The sequence below is a fragment of the Trachurus trachurus genome (assembly GCF_905171665.1).
Source record: "Trachurus trachurus genome assembly, chromosome: 20".
Lineage (NCBI taxonomy): Eukaryota > Metazoa > Chordata > Actinopteri > Carangiformes > Carangidae > Trachurus > Trachurus trachurus.
In genome coordinates this window covers 6,644,388-6,659,951 of record NC_139911.1, presented here as the reverse complement: position 1 = coordinate 6,659,951, position 15,564 = coordinate 6,644,388, and the positions used below count along the sequence as shown (strand labels likewise).

The window sequence follows — 15,564 nt, the reverse complement described above, 5'->3', positions numbered from 1 at the left end:
ACGGCTATGCTACAGAGGCTAATGGGATTTCTTGGTTTCCCTCATCAAACTCATCAAATACACAATCCAACAACTCCAAAACGCTCTCGCAGACAAGTTGTGACCTGCACATTCACCACGCTATGAGATAATAATGTAACGTTATGAGACAGAGCCGTTTTAGAGGTAAATTCATGCAAAACAGCTGATGCGCGTTGCCTTCAGTTTTTCACCAAGCAGTCTCTGCATTTACCTCAAAAACAACTCTGTCTCATAATGTTCTGTTATTATCTCATAGCGTGGGATTATGGGCCAATTTGCCAAAATGTTGAACTATCCCTTTAAATTGAAAGGGAAGCTCAGAGGTGATTGTTGATTAATCCAAATTTGGTACATATAAGCCCCTTATTTTTTTAACCGTTCTGTCTTGGCATTTAGCTGGCTGAGTATATCTTTTTAAAAAGGCAAAAATACCAGAAGTGCAACGTATTAAGTCTCTATAATCCACACTCTACATGCAAATTTGCAGTGAGCAGTGGCTGTTTATTCCCTGGAAAGCCGGTTTGCTAATGCCATTCACTACGGACTAATGCAAATAGGGAGGAACTTGATCCATGAGGAAAAACGCAGCAAAAAACCAGTGAAGCACACATGCCCAATTTGCCGTGCAAACAGAGACATGCCATTAAAATACATGCAAATACAGTACTGTATGCATTTTATAGACATAGAGTGGTGTAAACTTGCAAAACAAAATGGTCCAAATCTCAAAGGACGTCCCACGCATTCATGGGATAACACTAACAGCCCCACTGTGCGGTGTGGTGTGATACGCATGCATGCCACCAACATGCGGCCAACCAGCCATCAAGCCCACGGTCATTGTTGCTGCTTTATAAAGGATGGTGGATGGAGTGACAGCTGTATCTAATCGGACTCAATCGTTCCCACTCTCCCTGTCACACTCAAGTGCTGTAAGCTTCAACTTGGACAAAAACACGGAGCACCAACCATCCACCGAGCCATGCCCCCAGGTGCCCCCCGTGTCACCCCCCAGTGCGATAGGCCTCTCATCCACATTAGCTCCTGCAAGAAAAGGGGTGATTTCTACTTTGTTTCAAACACACTGGCCCACTTTAAATGTGGAGGACCTTCACCAGTGAAAGGTATGTGATGTGTTTTCATTTTTTTCCTTTTTTTTTTTACCCTCCACTCCATCAGTGGTAAACAAAAGCAACTTGACAGCTAGTTTGTTTCTCTGGCTCTCGCCCACCTGGGTAGATTTCCATGTCTCTGGACAGGGAGACAAATTGCAGAGTGTAAAGACAGCTTATCTAAACTCTCACTTCACATCAAGAGTGGTATTCAGCGCAGCACTGTGGTCAGGCAACCGAGGGCATTGAAATCAGCATGAGAGAAGACCTGTGCCTAATTTGATTATTTCATGAATAGGCCTGTCCTTGAACTTGGCATCCCAGGTGAAGTGAAATGTGGAAAAACAGTTTGAGTTCTTACTATCAGGGTCCAAATGAGGGGGAGGGGGGATAAAACAGTTGGTAAATGATCTTGACACCTTATTTTCAGCTGGAAATTCAGAGCCGTCTTTGACAAGTCAATGTAATTTTGTACGCTGGTTGGTAGGTAGACTCAGCGAGCACTTTATCAGGAACACCAGGGTTTGGTCTCAACACAACAACCTCCATCTGGACTCCATGAGATGTTGGAAACTTCCCTTTGAGACTCCTCTCTCCACGTTGACGTGATCGCATCACATCAGTTCTGCAGATTTGCCGGCTGCACATTCATGGTTGCCAAACTTTCAAAGGTGTTCTCCTGGCCACTTAAGGTCACTGTACTCCCTGTCATGAAACTAGTTTGTGACATGGAGCATTATCCAGTAGAAGATGGTGAACTGTGGCCATAAAAAGGCTGCAGATGGTCAGCAACAATACTATAGGCTGCGGCATTCAAATGCAGGATTGACTGTCCACTGCTGGTGAGACTGTGTCCACAGCAGAGGAACCTGACATGGTCCCTCTGCTGTTTTGATCTATTCACATCAAACTTTGGTGTGTTGTTGTGTGTTCATGCTGCAGCTTTTCTGCTCAGCACAGTTGTAAAAGAGTGTTGATCTGAGCTGCTGTGGCCTTTCCGTCAGCTGCAGCACCAGTCTGCCCATTCTCCTCTGACCTTTCTAATTTAACAATGTGCTTCCTTCACAGAGCCGCTGCTCACTGGGTGATTTTTGTTTCTCGCTCCTTCTGAATGATAATAATTAAAAAAAACTCTAGAGACTTAGGTTGTGTGTGTAAATCCACAAGATCAGCAGTTTCAGAAAAAATGAAACCAGCTCATCTGACACCAACTATCACATCATAGCTAAAGCTCTGGAGCTGGAGCTGCAGGATTTGATGTACTGCACTGCTAACTTGACTGTATAACTGCATGAATATATACAGGTTGCTAATAAAGTGCATGATGACTGTATTTCCTCAAGTCCTGTCAGAGGTATTTGAGAAGCCCATACATTTTGCCGGTAATAAATCTATCCTATTGTACGCAAACAAACCCTCATTGTTTTCAGTGCCTACTCACATCCCCATACTGGTTGAGCATCCGAATGACCCGGTCAGTGAGGTTGAAGATGTCTCGCCAGTCGAAATCAGGCACGTCATCCGGACGGTCCTCTGGCGGGCCGTTGTACAGGAAGTTGAGGATGTGTTTGGAGGAGAACGGCGCCTCCTCCAGGCTCCTGTCAATGAAATCCATCACTGATGGATTACAGATGGTGTCCTGAAACAAAAGGAAGTAGGGCAATGCCCTTTCTTTACCCTGTTTTTTCCCAGATTGAGAACAAAACAAAGAAATGGAGGAGAGTTCAGATTCTCCTCATCTTATTACTTTCACCATCTCTTTGTCCTATGTATTGTTTCTTCCATCAGGTAAAAGGGAAGCAAACAAGGCCAAAAGTAAAAGAGACTGACAGTTTATACAGAGGTACAGTAGGAAAGATTGATGTTGCTGCAGAGGGATAAATGGAAAAGGGAAAGAGATGGCATATTTTGGTAAGATAAGGTTCTATATTTGAGCAGGAAACTCCGGAGGCCTCGGCATAAATTATCAGTGGGTAAAAGATCAAAATGAAAGAACAACAGCATCATTAATCATCTCATTGAAAAAAAGCTGTTAAGCATTAAATGTCAGCTGAGCAGCCACACAACAGAGACCCTGCTCATATCAGTTGAATTAGTCACAATACAGCTGGGACACAGGTGTAATTTTAACTGAACTGTGAGTTTGAAGGGGTATAAATATCATGAGCCTGCATTTCAAGATCAAGGTTTAAAAGCAATGAAGACACGATTTGATGAACATACTCCTCATTATTTATGGTTTTCTATTTAAACCCTCAGTAACACTTTATTATTGTCCTACCCGGATCATCTTGACTTGGACTCCATTTTGGAAAAACTCCCAGATCTGAGGAGCCACTTCCTCCCAGGCCTTCCCCATCGTCCTCAGCCTCTCCAGCTCTTCAAATGTCGTGTTAGCCTGCAAGACATGTGTGTGTGCGTGCATGTGTGTTTGTGTGTGTGTGCCAGGAATGAAAGGACAGGAAACTATTATCAAAAACAAACACGCACACCACACACATGTATTCTCCCAAAATCTAGGTCGTAAGAAATTCAGGGAAAGGTGCAAATACATGCAAAGTTGCTCACATGGAGAATTATTGACATGTTGGGAGCGAATGTCAGATCCACAGATGTGTACGCGTGCACATGTGTACACAGCACTCACAAACCCTGAATGCACACACTGTCACAGTTCTCCTAATCTCCTGCTACATACCATTCCCACATTAAACTCTTTGTGAAAACAGGCTTCTGAAAAGACAACACACACATTCTCACACAAAGAATTCCCGCGGGCCCGTTCAGATAACCAGCAACAGTGCAACAAATGCGCCCCTGTGCCAAATCGTCAAATATTTACTGCACGCTTATCGTTAAAACCCTGGATGTGTGTTGGTACAGTGTGTGTTCTGTGTGGCAAATACCAAACACTGGCCTGTTTCAGTATTCAGTCATGTGCAGTGGGGGATGAAAGAGCTCAAGAGTACACCCAATTAAACGCCTCTTGTGTGTGTCTGATTTTGGGTGACAATGGGGACAATGGAGCCGGGGTGACAATGGAGGCCGTTGGTGACAACTGGCCGAATGTATTCAGCCTGCCCAGTGAATCTCAGTCAGGTTCCCACAAGTGAGCACTTCCTCACTCCCCAGGGCAGTTTAAAATAGCAGGGAGAAGAAGGAGGAGGGGGGTCAGTGGGTGGGTGAGGGTGGTGGGGGCTCCTTGTGGTGGTTTCTTCAAGGGGGCAGCCAGTCAAAGGAGCTTGTAGCCATGCAGCCAAGATGTATGGGGAGTTCTTTGCATATGCATACGTACACAATAGGAAATATGACATTGCAACAAAATAGTGAGCACTCAGCATAATCTACTCCACTGCTGACTGAGTAAATGCATGTGTTATTATAGGTGTATTATATTATTTATGATTGAGATAATTATTATGTGTGTATATATATGGTTGGTATATATTTATATAGGTATTATGTATTATGTAGTAGTTACAAACTGAAGAATAGTTAAAAAGGGGTGGGAAATTAAAACTTTTTTTTTTTTTTTTACTTCTTCCTACTCCTTTTTCGAACCATGTGCTGTATTTTGTTGTCTTTTATTTTATTTTTTTCTTTCTTTTGTATGTACAAATAGTTACTTTTTTATATATATATATATATATACATGTTCGAAAATAAAAATACATTCATTATGCATGTATGTACCATAATATGCTTTATAGTCAGTGAGAACTGTTGTATTCATCACAACAGTGAAGTCCAAATAAATATATCTGATTCAGCCTGCTAGTGATTATTGGGTCAAACTTCCTGGGTAATTCTTCAGTTATTTATGGACTATCATAAGGCCATATTTGGATAATTTTTGGATTTATTTATTTATTTATTATTATAATGTACCACTTCGAGCCCAATACGGGAAAGAAATTAGTTCCCATGAATTTTTAAAAAGTGAAATTACCACAGATTTTACTGTAGTTTCAGTTTAAGAAATGCTACAGATGACAGATACAAGTGTGTAACAAAGTATGTTTAAAGGTATGAGGCTTAATGTGGAGTTTCCTGTGAAATATACTGATGCGTGACAGAGTTAAGGTGAAGACAAAGAGCCTGTGGAGGCCGTATTCTTAGTCTTAGAGTAAAGTGATGGATTAACCTCTTGCTCATTAGTTTCTTAGTGCAATTAAGATTCCAGTCTGGGGGAAGCGGAAAACAAAGAGGCCACTAAAGGTCGGGGAAGAGGAAACGCGAGTGTGCGTGCGTCTCTTTGTGTGTGTGATCACACATCTTCAAGGACAGACTCTTTGCTGCTTACATAACAGAGAAGAAGCCGTGGCGCCACTCGACTGCCCGGTAGTCACCACAGCCGACCGGCTTGTGTTCGTCCATTGCGACCAAGCCATCCATGACTGGCAGCCCCCCTGAGAGGCTTTGACCAACACATATCTACATCTAGATACAAAAGGCTGGACATGACATGAGGAAAGCTGATCCTCTTTTGAAGGAAAACACATTGTTCACTGCAGTATAGGGTTGCCAGCTCCAAGCGAAACCAGAGATATGGATGTCATGGACTAATGGAAAAAATCTAGAGGTGCTAATCTGAGATATCCTCTTTGTTTATTTCTCTAAACCCTCCATTATCATTATAAAGTTAGAAATTCCTAAAAGTTAAGTGTACCATATCTTGTCTAATGCAACAATGGAACATGGCCCAGGGTAAAATGTATTTATAACATGACGCTGCGCTTACGTTTCGTATGATCTGTCTGACGCCGGGTGAGTCGGGGGCGTAGAGGATCTGTCCCATCAACATGGGCTTGACGGAGTTCCACACAATCCTGGTGGCGGGGTTGGACTCCAAGTCTTTCATCATATCGTTGCAAAAAGGAGCTGGAGGGAAAGATTATACACAGACACTGGTGATACCACTGTCAGGGCAACCATGTTGACAAGTAGCTGGCAACAAATTAAAGTAAAATCAGTGACATTTCAATGTAAAGAAACAAAACTAGGATGACTGGATGAAAAGTGTAGGAGAAAAAGAGATTTGTAAAGAAGTGTCAGGACTGAAATGCCTTTGAGATCTAAATATTCATATGTCCCACAAGCCATCAAAATACTGAACAGCTGATGTATTTTTTTTTTTTTTTTTTGCACCTAATTCAAGTCGTGTATCTGTGCCTGAGTCTGTGTGTTCTCACTATGTTGTGTTTAATTTTTGTGTGCAATTCAGTGTCCATGAAATGTCCACGGTTAATGCCGAAAACCAATTTCCCTATGGGGACAAATAAAGTTCTTCTTCCTCTTCTTCTCTTCTTGTCATTCTAAGCACTTAACAAACACGTTTTCTGGTTCCAAGTAGCTGGCAACAAATTAAAGTAAAATCAGAGGCATTTAATATATTAAAATAATTCAATTTAAAGAAATAAATCTAGGATGACTGGATGAAAAATGTAGGAGAAAAAGGGATTTGTAAAAAAAGTGTCAGGACTGAAATGCCTTTGTCATTCTAAGCACTTAACAACACATTTTGTGGTTCCCCCCGGGTTCAAACGATGCCAACACACTCATACGTGATCCACTCACTGGTGCTGTTGTCATAGGTGTAGTGGCCCTGTGCCCTGCTGCTGCTGATTCCCAGGAAGGCTTTGTAGTTATTGTCCTCGTACCAGTTAAAGGAAGTGACTCGGGAGAAAGCCCCCTCGGTGTAGCCGCATACGAGGCGAGAGGCAGCGGCCGTCACCTGCCTGAAGGACAGACTGTTCTGGAAGAGAGGAGTCACCACCTGGAGAAGCTCCACGGAGCTATTCCTCTGGAACAGCTGTGGAGAGACGACACAAGCAAAACAGGACTTTAGATGGAAACTTTTAGATGTAACGTTCAAGGTCACCAAATAAGACACCAAAGCAGCCTTTCGCTAAACTACAAATATTATATTGTTTGTCTTCTGGCAGCTGAACGTTGGGTTTTGAAGAAGATAGATTCAGTAATCAACAGCTATCGATCAGACCTTTAACTCCTCGTGGCTAAATTGATATTATTATAAGTTGATTTCTGTATTAAACTGTCCAGGCAGTGACTTATTTACATCAATGAAACTCAAACACACTAAAATAAACTAAAATACACATCTGATTTTTCTGTGTATCATGAAGGGGAACGACTGACTGGTTCCGCGTCAGCTATCGTCGCGACAAGAGACGAGCGTCTCGCCCACAGGATGTCAGCTACATTAAATATCCCATGGAAACCTCCACAACAAACAAAACAATATTTCCACTCATCTTTGTTTGCTAAATACAGGTACAACAAAAAATTTCCACTGATACAATTACACTAACACAACTACGAAACACTTCACAGAAGGGAAAATACTCTGTTGTAGGTAATCCAAACAGACTAATGGCCACACAGAGAGAAGGGCACATAGACACATAAACAGATCATTCAATCACCACTGATGTTTCTTTTCTCTTTTCTCGATAACTTTAATGTCTGGAGGCTTCACCTGTTCCGCTGCCTCAGTGTTGTTTCCATTGCGATGGTCCCGTACTGATGATGTATCTGTTTTTGAGGCTAAATGGGCCTGTTCTGCATTTAGCCTTCCTCATACGCACTAAATGATGCCCCCCCACTGTCTGTGTTTGCGTAAAAACTCAGGCGAGAGGAAGCAACTGTTTCCTGACGGCTAAAAATAGCGGGCGGTGAACTCTTGAATGGGACTGCGTGGACCTGAGCTCTTACCTCTCGCAGTTTGTCAGAGGCGGCAGAGACGACCCGGACCCAGAAGTTAATTTCAATGCCTTCGGAGTGGTTGTCCAGAACCCGAGGAAGCTGCAGAGAAACACAAATACATTATTTTTATGTATTTATTGATGTTTTTCCTCTCTGGTGTCACTCACTCTGTTTTCATGGAACAACAATGATTGAGTTGAACACAGCCCATATATGATAATAATACACACAACAATATCACATTACATCATCAAAAGTCTCACATTTTATACTTTTCCTCATCTGACTGAATAAAAATATAATAAATCTCAAGTTAACACTCTGCACCCTGCAAGACTTGGGCCATGGCTGAGAGTGGTGACTGCTTTGTTGTCGTTTCTGAATACAGACTGTGTGCGTTTCTTTGTGCACTGAGGCTTTGAAACTAATATATATGGAAATCTTACTTAAAATCAAATTAACTCTTATGAAGCAGCATCTATTTGTGCTGTAGAGCATCTGAAACTGATCTCTGGCTCATTCCCACCTGCCACCTGCAGTATTAACAACTCCATTGTCATTATTTTAAGATCAATGTCAAAACTCTCTCATACAAACAGTTTTATGAATGAAAACATTCTTTTAAAATAGAAGTAAAAGGTGCAGTGACATGATGAACATGTATTAATGGCCCAAAGAGACAAATCTGAGGTGCTGTAAGTTTCCCTCATATCTGCTGAGCACTGCTTTCTCTTGATCTGCTGGTTTTGCCCAGAGATCTTCTGGCCAGCTCACAAAACAATAGGCTAAAGGTTCAGGAAGCAGCACGAGGCCAAGACACAGACCTGCCAGAGGAGACATCCTTCCTCTCTGACATTTCTTCCTATCTCAGCATGTGTGTGTGTGTGTGTGTGTGTAAATGAGTGAGAGGGAGACTAAAGTTTAAGCATTTTCCTGCTACGACACACACACATACACACACAAACACACAGACACCTGAATACACTTGGCACAGTCGCACATGATTGTGCCTGGATGAAGACGAGCCAGAGGGCGGCCATTGTTGCCGCCTGTCTCGGTGCGTCCCATGTTTACTCTCGGTGCCCTGCGATTACTAAAGACAGGAATGTCTCTGCACTAAGCTAATTACAGAAAGAGGCCAAGTCTGTCTGCTCCGCTAATGCTCGTGGCTGTTTCACAAGTTCACACTCCCTCTTAGTTGAAGAAACATGTTGGAAAGAGTTGTAGAACAATCTTAATTTAGTCACTGGTGCAAAAATGAGTTTCCTCAAAGGTGTTCCTTTGTTACATTTGCACTTAACTGGCTTTAAAGTTTGTCTTGCATGTAAGAAACCAGATTAAAACATGTTGTTTCAGCCATGATTTCTGCATATGGATTACTGTTTTTTTCTTATTTGCAGTGACAGACCGTGGTTGCCTTTATAACACACCGTCCTTCCACAACACTGGGTGACAATTCCATATTTATATCCACCTTTTATGAAAAGATATAAATAAATACAACCTCCTTTCATGTTTATCCGTAATATACACATTTAGCTTTCTCACAATAGAGACGTGAGTAGAGAATGGTGTTGTTGTTGAATCGTTTCTAAGTGGTTTACTTTAATTTTCTTTGAGCACAAAGGCAACTAGCGTTTCCACAAGAAACACTTGTCCCACCCTGTGAGTCATAGCTCTTAAAAAAAAAAAAAACACCAACAGCTGTTTATCCATTGTGTCGCCTGCCTGTAAACCTGCTGTATACCAGACAATAGGCCTGTGTCAGCTCTGTTTTGATCCAGATGTGACCTGAGGACAAACTCCTGATGTGAAGTCAGACATAAAGTGCAACCAGAGGTAAAGTAAGATTCTTGCATTACCATTGAAAAATATATAGTAATATTTTAAAAGTAGTAGTCGTATAATAAACACAGCTGTTCACATGTCTTCTAATATTGACGAGCCATTTTTAATTAACTAAATAAGGGTTTTGGTTAGGTTGATGTGCCAACAAGATTAATGCATTCATTAACCGCACGCCGTGGACAAAATTAACACTTAAATGACACTGCTGGATAACTACTCTGAAAATATCCTGCCAAATCCTACGCTGCCTTATGCCAGCCTATACTCTCATGTTGGCTTGGTCTTATCTGACCTGACTCACCCCTTTTAAGATCTCTGCAAACAAGTAAATAAACATGGCAACATCCCAAACTGGACCCATTCAATCAGTTGCAGCCCTACACAAGGCCTCTCTCCTATTCATGAAGTGGCTGGACAACTCTGTCAAGGCAAATGATGCATAAGCTATAGGCTTTATTCTGTCAGCTTTAAAGACTCTTGGCTCATGAGCAGTATGTAAATGTAGAGGCAGAGCTGTGGACAGATATTGATTGGACAGAAAACTAATGTCTTAACGAGCCCTCTATATACGTACTATATCGATGGATAAAACAAGCGCTCACCAGCCGGAAGACTTTGAAGAAGTCGACGTTGGCGTAGAATTTGTCCTCGATGATCTGCAGCCGTTGTTGGGTCAGCTTGCACATGGCACTGCGAACGGCGTAGAGTCCGCGACGGCTGGAGAAAATAAGGAATCGCTCCAGCATGTCGTGGTTGCAGGCAATATCTTTTAAATGCAAGTCTGGGACCCCAAAGGCGAACTGGAAACAGAACAAGGGACAGGAGATAGGATTAAAGTTTTGTTTTAAGTGTTATATTTGATTCTCTCACATCTGGAAACATTTCCATTGTGAGATTTTGTGTGTTTATGAGCATGTGTTGCAGAACTGATGAAGATGTTTTTGTGAATTTGCAGCACATTTGTGTCTTTACATGTGTTTCAGGGCCACAATACATCTCATCCAACACAAAGGTGTGTGTTTATGCATGAGTACTCGTACCTGTTCAGGCCTGATTTGAGCATTGACTAGGTGATTCACCACATACTCTGACAAGGGAACGTCTCTGAGCAGGTATGATGTCAGAGTTTCATCGTCCTTCAGGATCATCTCCACTTTAACTCCTCGGCCTAAACACAAAAGACACAAGTGCATGAAAAGGTGATTTATTACTTCTGTTTTTATTGTACATTCATGTCCCGCTGGATTTAACGGCTAACACCAACACATATCCAATGAAACTCCTTTTGATCTCGATACTTAATACTGAATACCGCCACATAGTTCTGACAAGTTGTGACACATCTGCAGGATTAACCCGGAGAAGAGCATGGGATAACGACACTCCACCTCTGTATTGTGTCATTGTTTCCCGCGGCCTGTCTGTGCATGAGCAACGTTTACTTTGGAAGGTGAAGGGTACAGAACATGAAATCAAGAAAGGGAATAGAAACTGGTGATGTTGACTTTAGCAGCCGAGGAGAAAAAAATGTTAAAAGGGCATGGATTATAAAAAGGTTTCAAGTCTTAAACTGTGTGTTTCTAGCCAAGACGGTGAAATGTGATGCATTATTAGGCTTGTAGGTATATTTGTTAACAGCAGCAGCAACAGATAAGTGGTATCCCATCTTCACAGAAAACTTAAAAAAGTTCCACTGTGTCAAAAGGTGAGAAAAAAAAAAAAAGTTGTCATCTCCGCTGAATGTAACCACTTGTTTCTGTGGCGAGGTTACTCACTCACGTCACGCTGCCTGAAAGTCTGTGAGGCTCTGACTGCTGACACAAAAGTCCTCGGGGATATTACACATACACATCTGGGCAAAAGCAACACACAACTGTCAAAACACACAACTCATCACCTCAGTCAGTGTTTCTGTTGCTGGAAAACAGCAAGTTAGGCGTCCAGCCGTAACATGTGGAAGTAAAGATATCCGGTGCGTACTGTTCATGAAGGCAACACAACCCTCAGCAGGGTCACAGCAGAGGCCACATTACCATGGGGGCACGTACGCCAAAGCTGCGCGTGTTGTTCATAATCCACAGCCTTTAAATCTAACCGATGAACACAGTTACATAACGTGGTTCTCGACATGATTCATTTTTCTTTTTCTTTCATGGGAACTTGTGCGGAATGTGGATCCCTATCTTTGTTAGTCCATCTGCATATTTCTCCATGAGAGTGGCAGCATTGAGAGCAACCAGACGTAATCATTCTCAGGCTGGAATGCACTCAGCCTCACTGAACTGAACTCCCATCATAAAGATTTATTTTACCAGCAGAGAATCACTCTGTATATATACAGTATAGTTCTTCATATGTTGACAGTGGTTTGTTAGCATGGTGTCCCTTGATATAGGATCAGTGTTTCTATATTATGTCATGGGGGAGAGCGGAGAAACGTGGATGGGGGGAGCCATGTGAACAGCGCTCCCACCAAATAAACAACGCGCTGGCGGTGAAAGTAAGCAGCTTACACTACGGGCCCTTTCTTAAAGCCATGTGATGTAATCCTGTTACACTGTACAAATACACACCAACTGATGAGAAATAGAGGTGTGAGATATGATGTTTAGACTGTGCATGTGGTTTTTAATCGAGCGATACTTCCCGGCTTTTATGAATCAGTATGTATTATGGTTTTGTTTCCATATTGTATTAAATCTGCACATGTGTCTTCTCATTTGAAAACCCTCAAAAGCACATTTTGTAAAATCACAGTTCATCCTTTCACACCTTCTGCACCAAAACAACCACCCGGACTGACCTCGCTGACCTTGGGTTTGCTTCTACTCTATAGACATCGGTGTTTTTGCAGTATGCAGATAAAAGCCTGGAGCACTGACCTGAGACCCGTTCAGGATGGGTGCGCAGAGTATTCATGAAGTTACTCATGGAATTCAGTTGCTTCCAGAGGCGACTGAGCTGCAGAAACTCTGGATCGCTTAAAAGAAGCTCCTGGGCATCTGAGTAGAACCGGGCTAATCTGAGAAGAGAGGGGTCAACGGCAGATCACACACACATTAAGTCTTGACACTGACAGCATATATACATTCACATACGGCTGCAACTACGCACTGAGGTTTCGAAATAAGTTAAATATAATCCAGAGAGTTTTTTTTAAAACACTCCATTACATAAGTCTGTCGTTTCATCTCAGATCAAATGTTTCATAGGAATTCAACATCTCTGGCTCAAATCCACCTCCCTCTACCAGCCCAGCGTGATGCTCACATGGAGTTGTTGTAGTTGGAAACAAGGCCAGGAGATTCTCCACGGGTGGGGTACTGGAAACAAGGGTTGTTGGCATTACAGAAGATTCCCTGGATCCATGGTAGGACCCCCGTGGAGGGCATGGCCTTGTTGGGGAAGTGGCCTGAGGGAGAGGAGACAGGATTGGCTTTCATGGCTCTGCACAAGTCATTTATCATCATTTATGAATAGGATGCCATGGACCATAGAGGACAGAGAGAGACGTTGCTTACATTCATGTTGACGGTAGAGTGGATTCACCCTTCTTAGCCACACTAGTCCCATGAACAGTATAACAGGCCACATGATCTCCATGAAAAAACGCACCTGGTGGGGGAAACACAGCATTAACTTTCTAAAAATTAACATTACCTTTAGTTACAGTGGGTGGCTCATTCATTTAATGTATGAACCGAAATGCAAATATACATATAGAAACCTGCCACAATGGACCATGTTATACTTAAGCATGATAATATTCTCACTCAAGCCTTTAAGTCTCACACAGGTGTGACAGTCCTAGCAAGCTGTGATGAATCAGTAGGATGCTACAACATACACAAATCACAGTCTGTCGCATATTAAACAGACAATATGTGGTAGACTTGCTTCAATGTAAAGTATACTATTTAATATGATGAATATAACGATGTCAGATAAATTAATGGATATATGGACATCATTATTAGAGAAAAAAAAAGATATACTATAAAAACATTATCAGCAAGACTCTTGATCAGCTTTACCAGATATTTTCCAGATATTTTCATCAAATCTGACTAATGTCATCTAGCCTAATTCTGCAAAAATACTTTTGTCAGGGCAATAAACCAGACGCAGACAGACATATAGTGGGATAGAGTATAATCAGTTGTTCTCATCATCAAAGAGTGACCTGAGGGCATTTTAGCTTCATAAATGTAGTGTGCACTTAATGACTGAGAGGATTTTACCCTCTGCCTCCTGCGGACGGTCCAGTTCTTCCACAGCAGGAGTCTGACCTGTCTTCCTGCCCCCATGGCTCCTCCTTTTCACCCCCGCAGGGGCTGGCACCAGCCTACAAACCTGCATTCAACCACCCAACAGTGCTGCTATGATCCAAATGAATATAATTTGCATTTGCATGTACACTACATCAAAAAGGCTGTCCATCCGTCCATGCACCGAGAGGTCCATGTGGAAGCTTGCAATAGCTCTGCAATGAGGTTCATGAAGCCTAGACTTGGCATGGTCATCATGCAGACCTTCTCACAGTCTATAAACAGGCTCTGTTGCTATAATGGTCGATGCAACTACCACACAGCAATGAACAAAGCACATTACCGGTGCATTATTTAGCTTTAATCTAGGTAGGTTACAACTACTATGCAATCGCATGGCTCCAATATGACTCAATATGACTAAATAGATATAAACATTATGACTGAATTTTAAGTATAAAGTGAACTTACCTCAGAGGAACACTGTAGACCGACACCCAGTATATAAAGCATAACACGGCATATTCAACCGAGTGCTCCCTGAGGTTGCTAACACAGCTTGTTTCCAGACCTTGTGAATAGTTAAGCAGATTGATTTAATCTCCTTTCTCGGTGTTGGGAGCCTGCTAACCCCTCTCATCCAGTTGTAGAGGCCTACATGACCTAACCACCTGGCACTCATTAGACTGTATAATCCCACCACACCACCGCTATGTGTTACCACTGTTATTAATAATAACATATCCCAATTCTGAGTTACAAACTGAAGAATCTCCTCCCAGGTCATCATGTTTGGTTTACTGTATGACATGTATTAAAGTTTTATTGCTAAACAAGAGCTCAACATTGCAAAACTTCTGATAATTACCGTGTAGGTGCCAGAAATTTGCATTAGCCCGTGTTGTTTATTTGTTTAGGTAGCGCATGCTAATTTGCATATCACTTCCGGTGGCAGACACCGGGGTGTGGTCTCACCTGATTTACCTGGGCAGGTATATTCACAGCAGGGAATTTAACCCTCATACAGCGTTAAAAAAACGTTCCTTTAGCGGTATTAGTGGCTGTTTTCATCCACTAACTTTGACTGCTGTAAAAATATATCAGATAAATATTTTTTTCAAATTTTTTTGCATAAATCTGTTAATCAACTTCAGTCTTGATCAAAACTACAATTTTTTTTTTTTTATTTCAAAATTTTAACCCTTTGCATGCCATTTGAAAAAACAAAGTCACTGATATGGGAAAAAATACACACAAAATGAGCTATTTTCAATATAAAAAGTGATTGGACAAAGAAATTTGTTTTCATGCTATCACAGTCTTGGATATGTCAAAGATTAGTAACATAATTGGTTTTGATGCATATTTAGTTTTTGTGCAGCAACAGATTTTCAAAAAAACTTCCTTTTGCGGTATTGGTGGCTGTTTTCAGCCACTAATTTTGACTGCTGTAAAAATATATCAGATAAATATTTTTTTCAAATTTTTTTGCATAAATCTGTTAATCAACTTCAGTCTTGATCAAAACTACTAAAAAAATGTCATAAATTCAAAATTTTAACCCTTTGAATGCCAATTGAAAAAACAAA

The 15,564-nt window shown here is 41.6% G+C and overlaps 1 protein-coding gene across 1 annotated transcript in view; it reads right to left on the bottom strand.

Moving 5' to 3' along the window:
- abca4a (ATP-binding cassette, sub-family A (ABC1), member 4a) overlaps nucleotides 1-14,014 on the bottom strand; it is a gene marked incomplete at its 5' end in the record, with an annotated part of 31,195 nt that extends 17,181 nt beyond the window's left edge. The window contains 11 exons of the mRNA XM_083995250.1: nucleotides 2,575-2,772; nucleotides 3,415-3,531; nucleotides 5,875-6,014; nucleotides 6,711-6,945; nucleotides 7,869-7,958; nucleotides 10,310-10,507; nucleotides 10,748-10,875; nucleotides 12,590-12,729; nucleotides 12,978-13,119; nucleotides 13,229-13,322; nucleotides 13,949-14,014. Of these exons, the coding sequence (XP_083851376.1) occupies nucleotides 2,575-2,772; nucleotides 3,415-3,531; nucleotides 5,875-6,014; nucleotides 6,711-6,945; nucleotides 7,869-7,958; nucleotides 10,310-10,507; nucleotides 10,748-10,875; nucleotides 12,590-12,729; nucleotides 12,978-13,119; nucleotides 13,229-13,322; nucleotides 13,949-14,014 (1,548 nt within the window). The remainder of the gene's footprint in view (nucleotides 1-2,574; nucleotides 2,773-3,414; nucleotides 3,532-5,874; nucleotides 6,015-6,710; nucleotides 6,946-7,868; nucleotides 7,959-10,309; nucleotides 10,508-10,747; nucleotides 10,876-12,589; nucleotides 12,730-12,977; nucleotides 13,120-13,228; nucleotides 13,323-13,948) is intronic.
- Nucleotides 14,015-15,564: the final 1,550 nt, after the last annotated feature.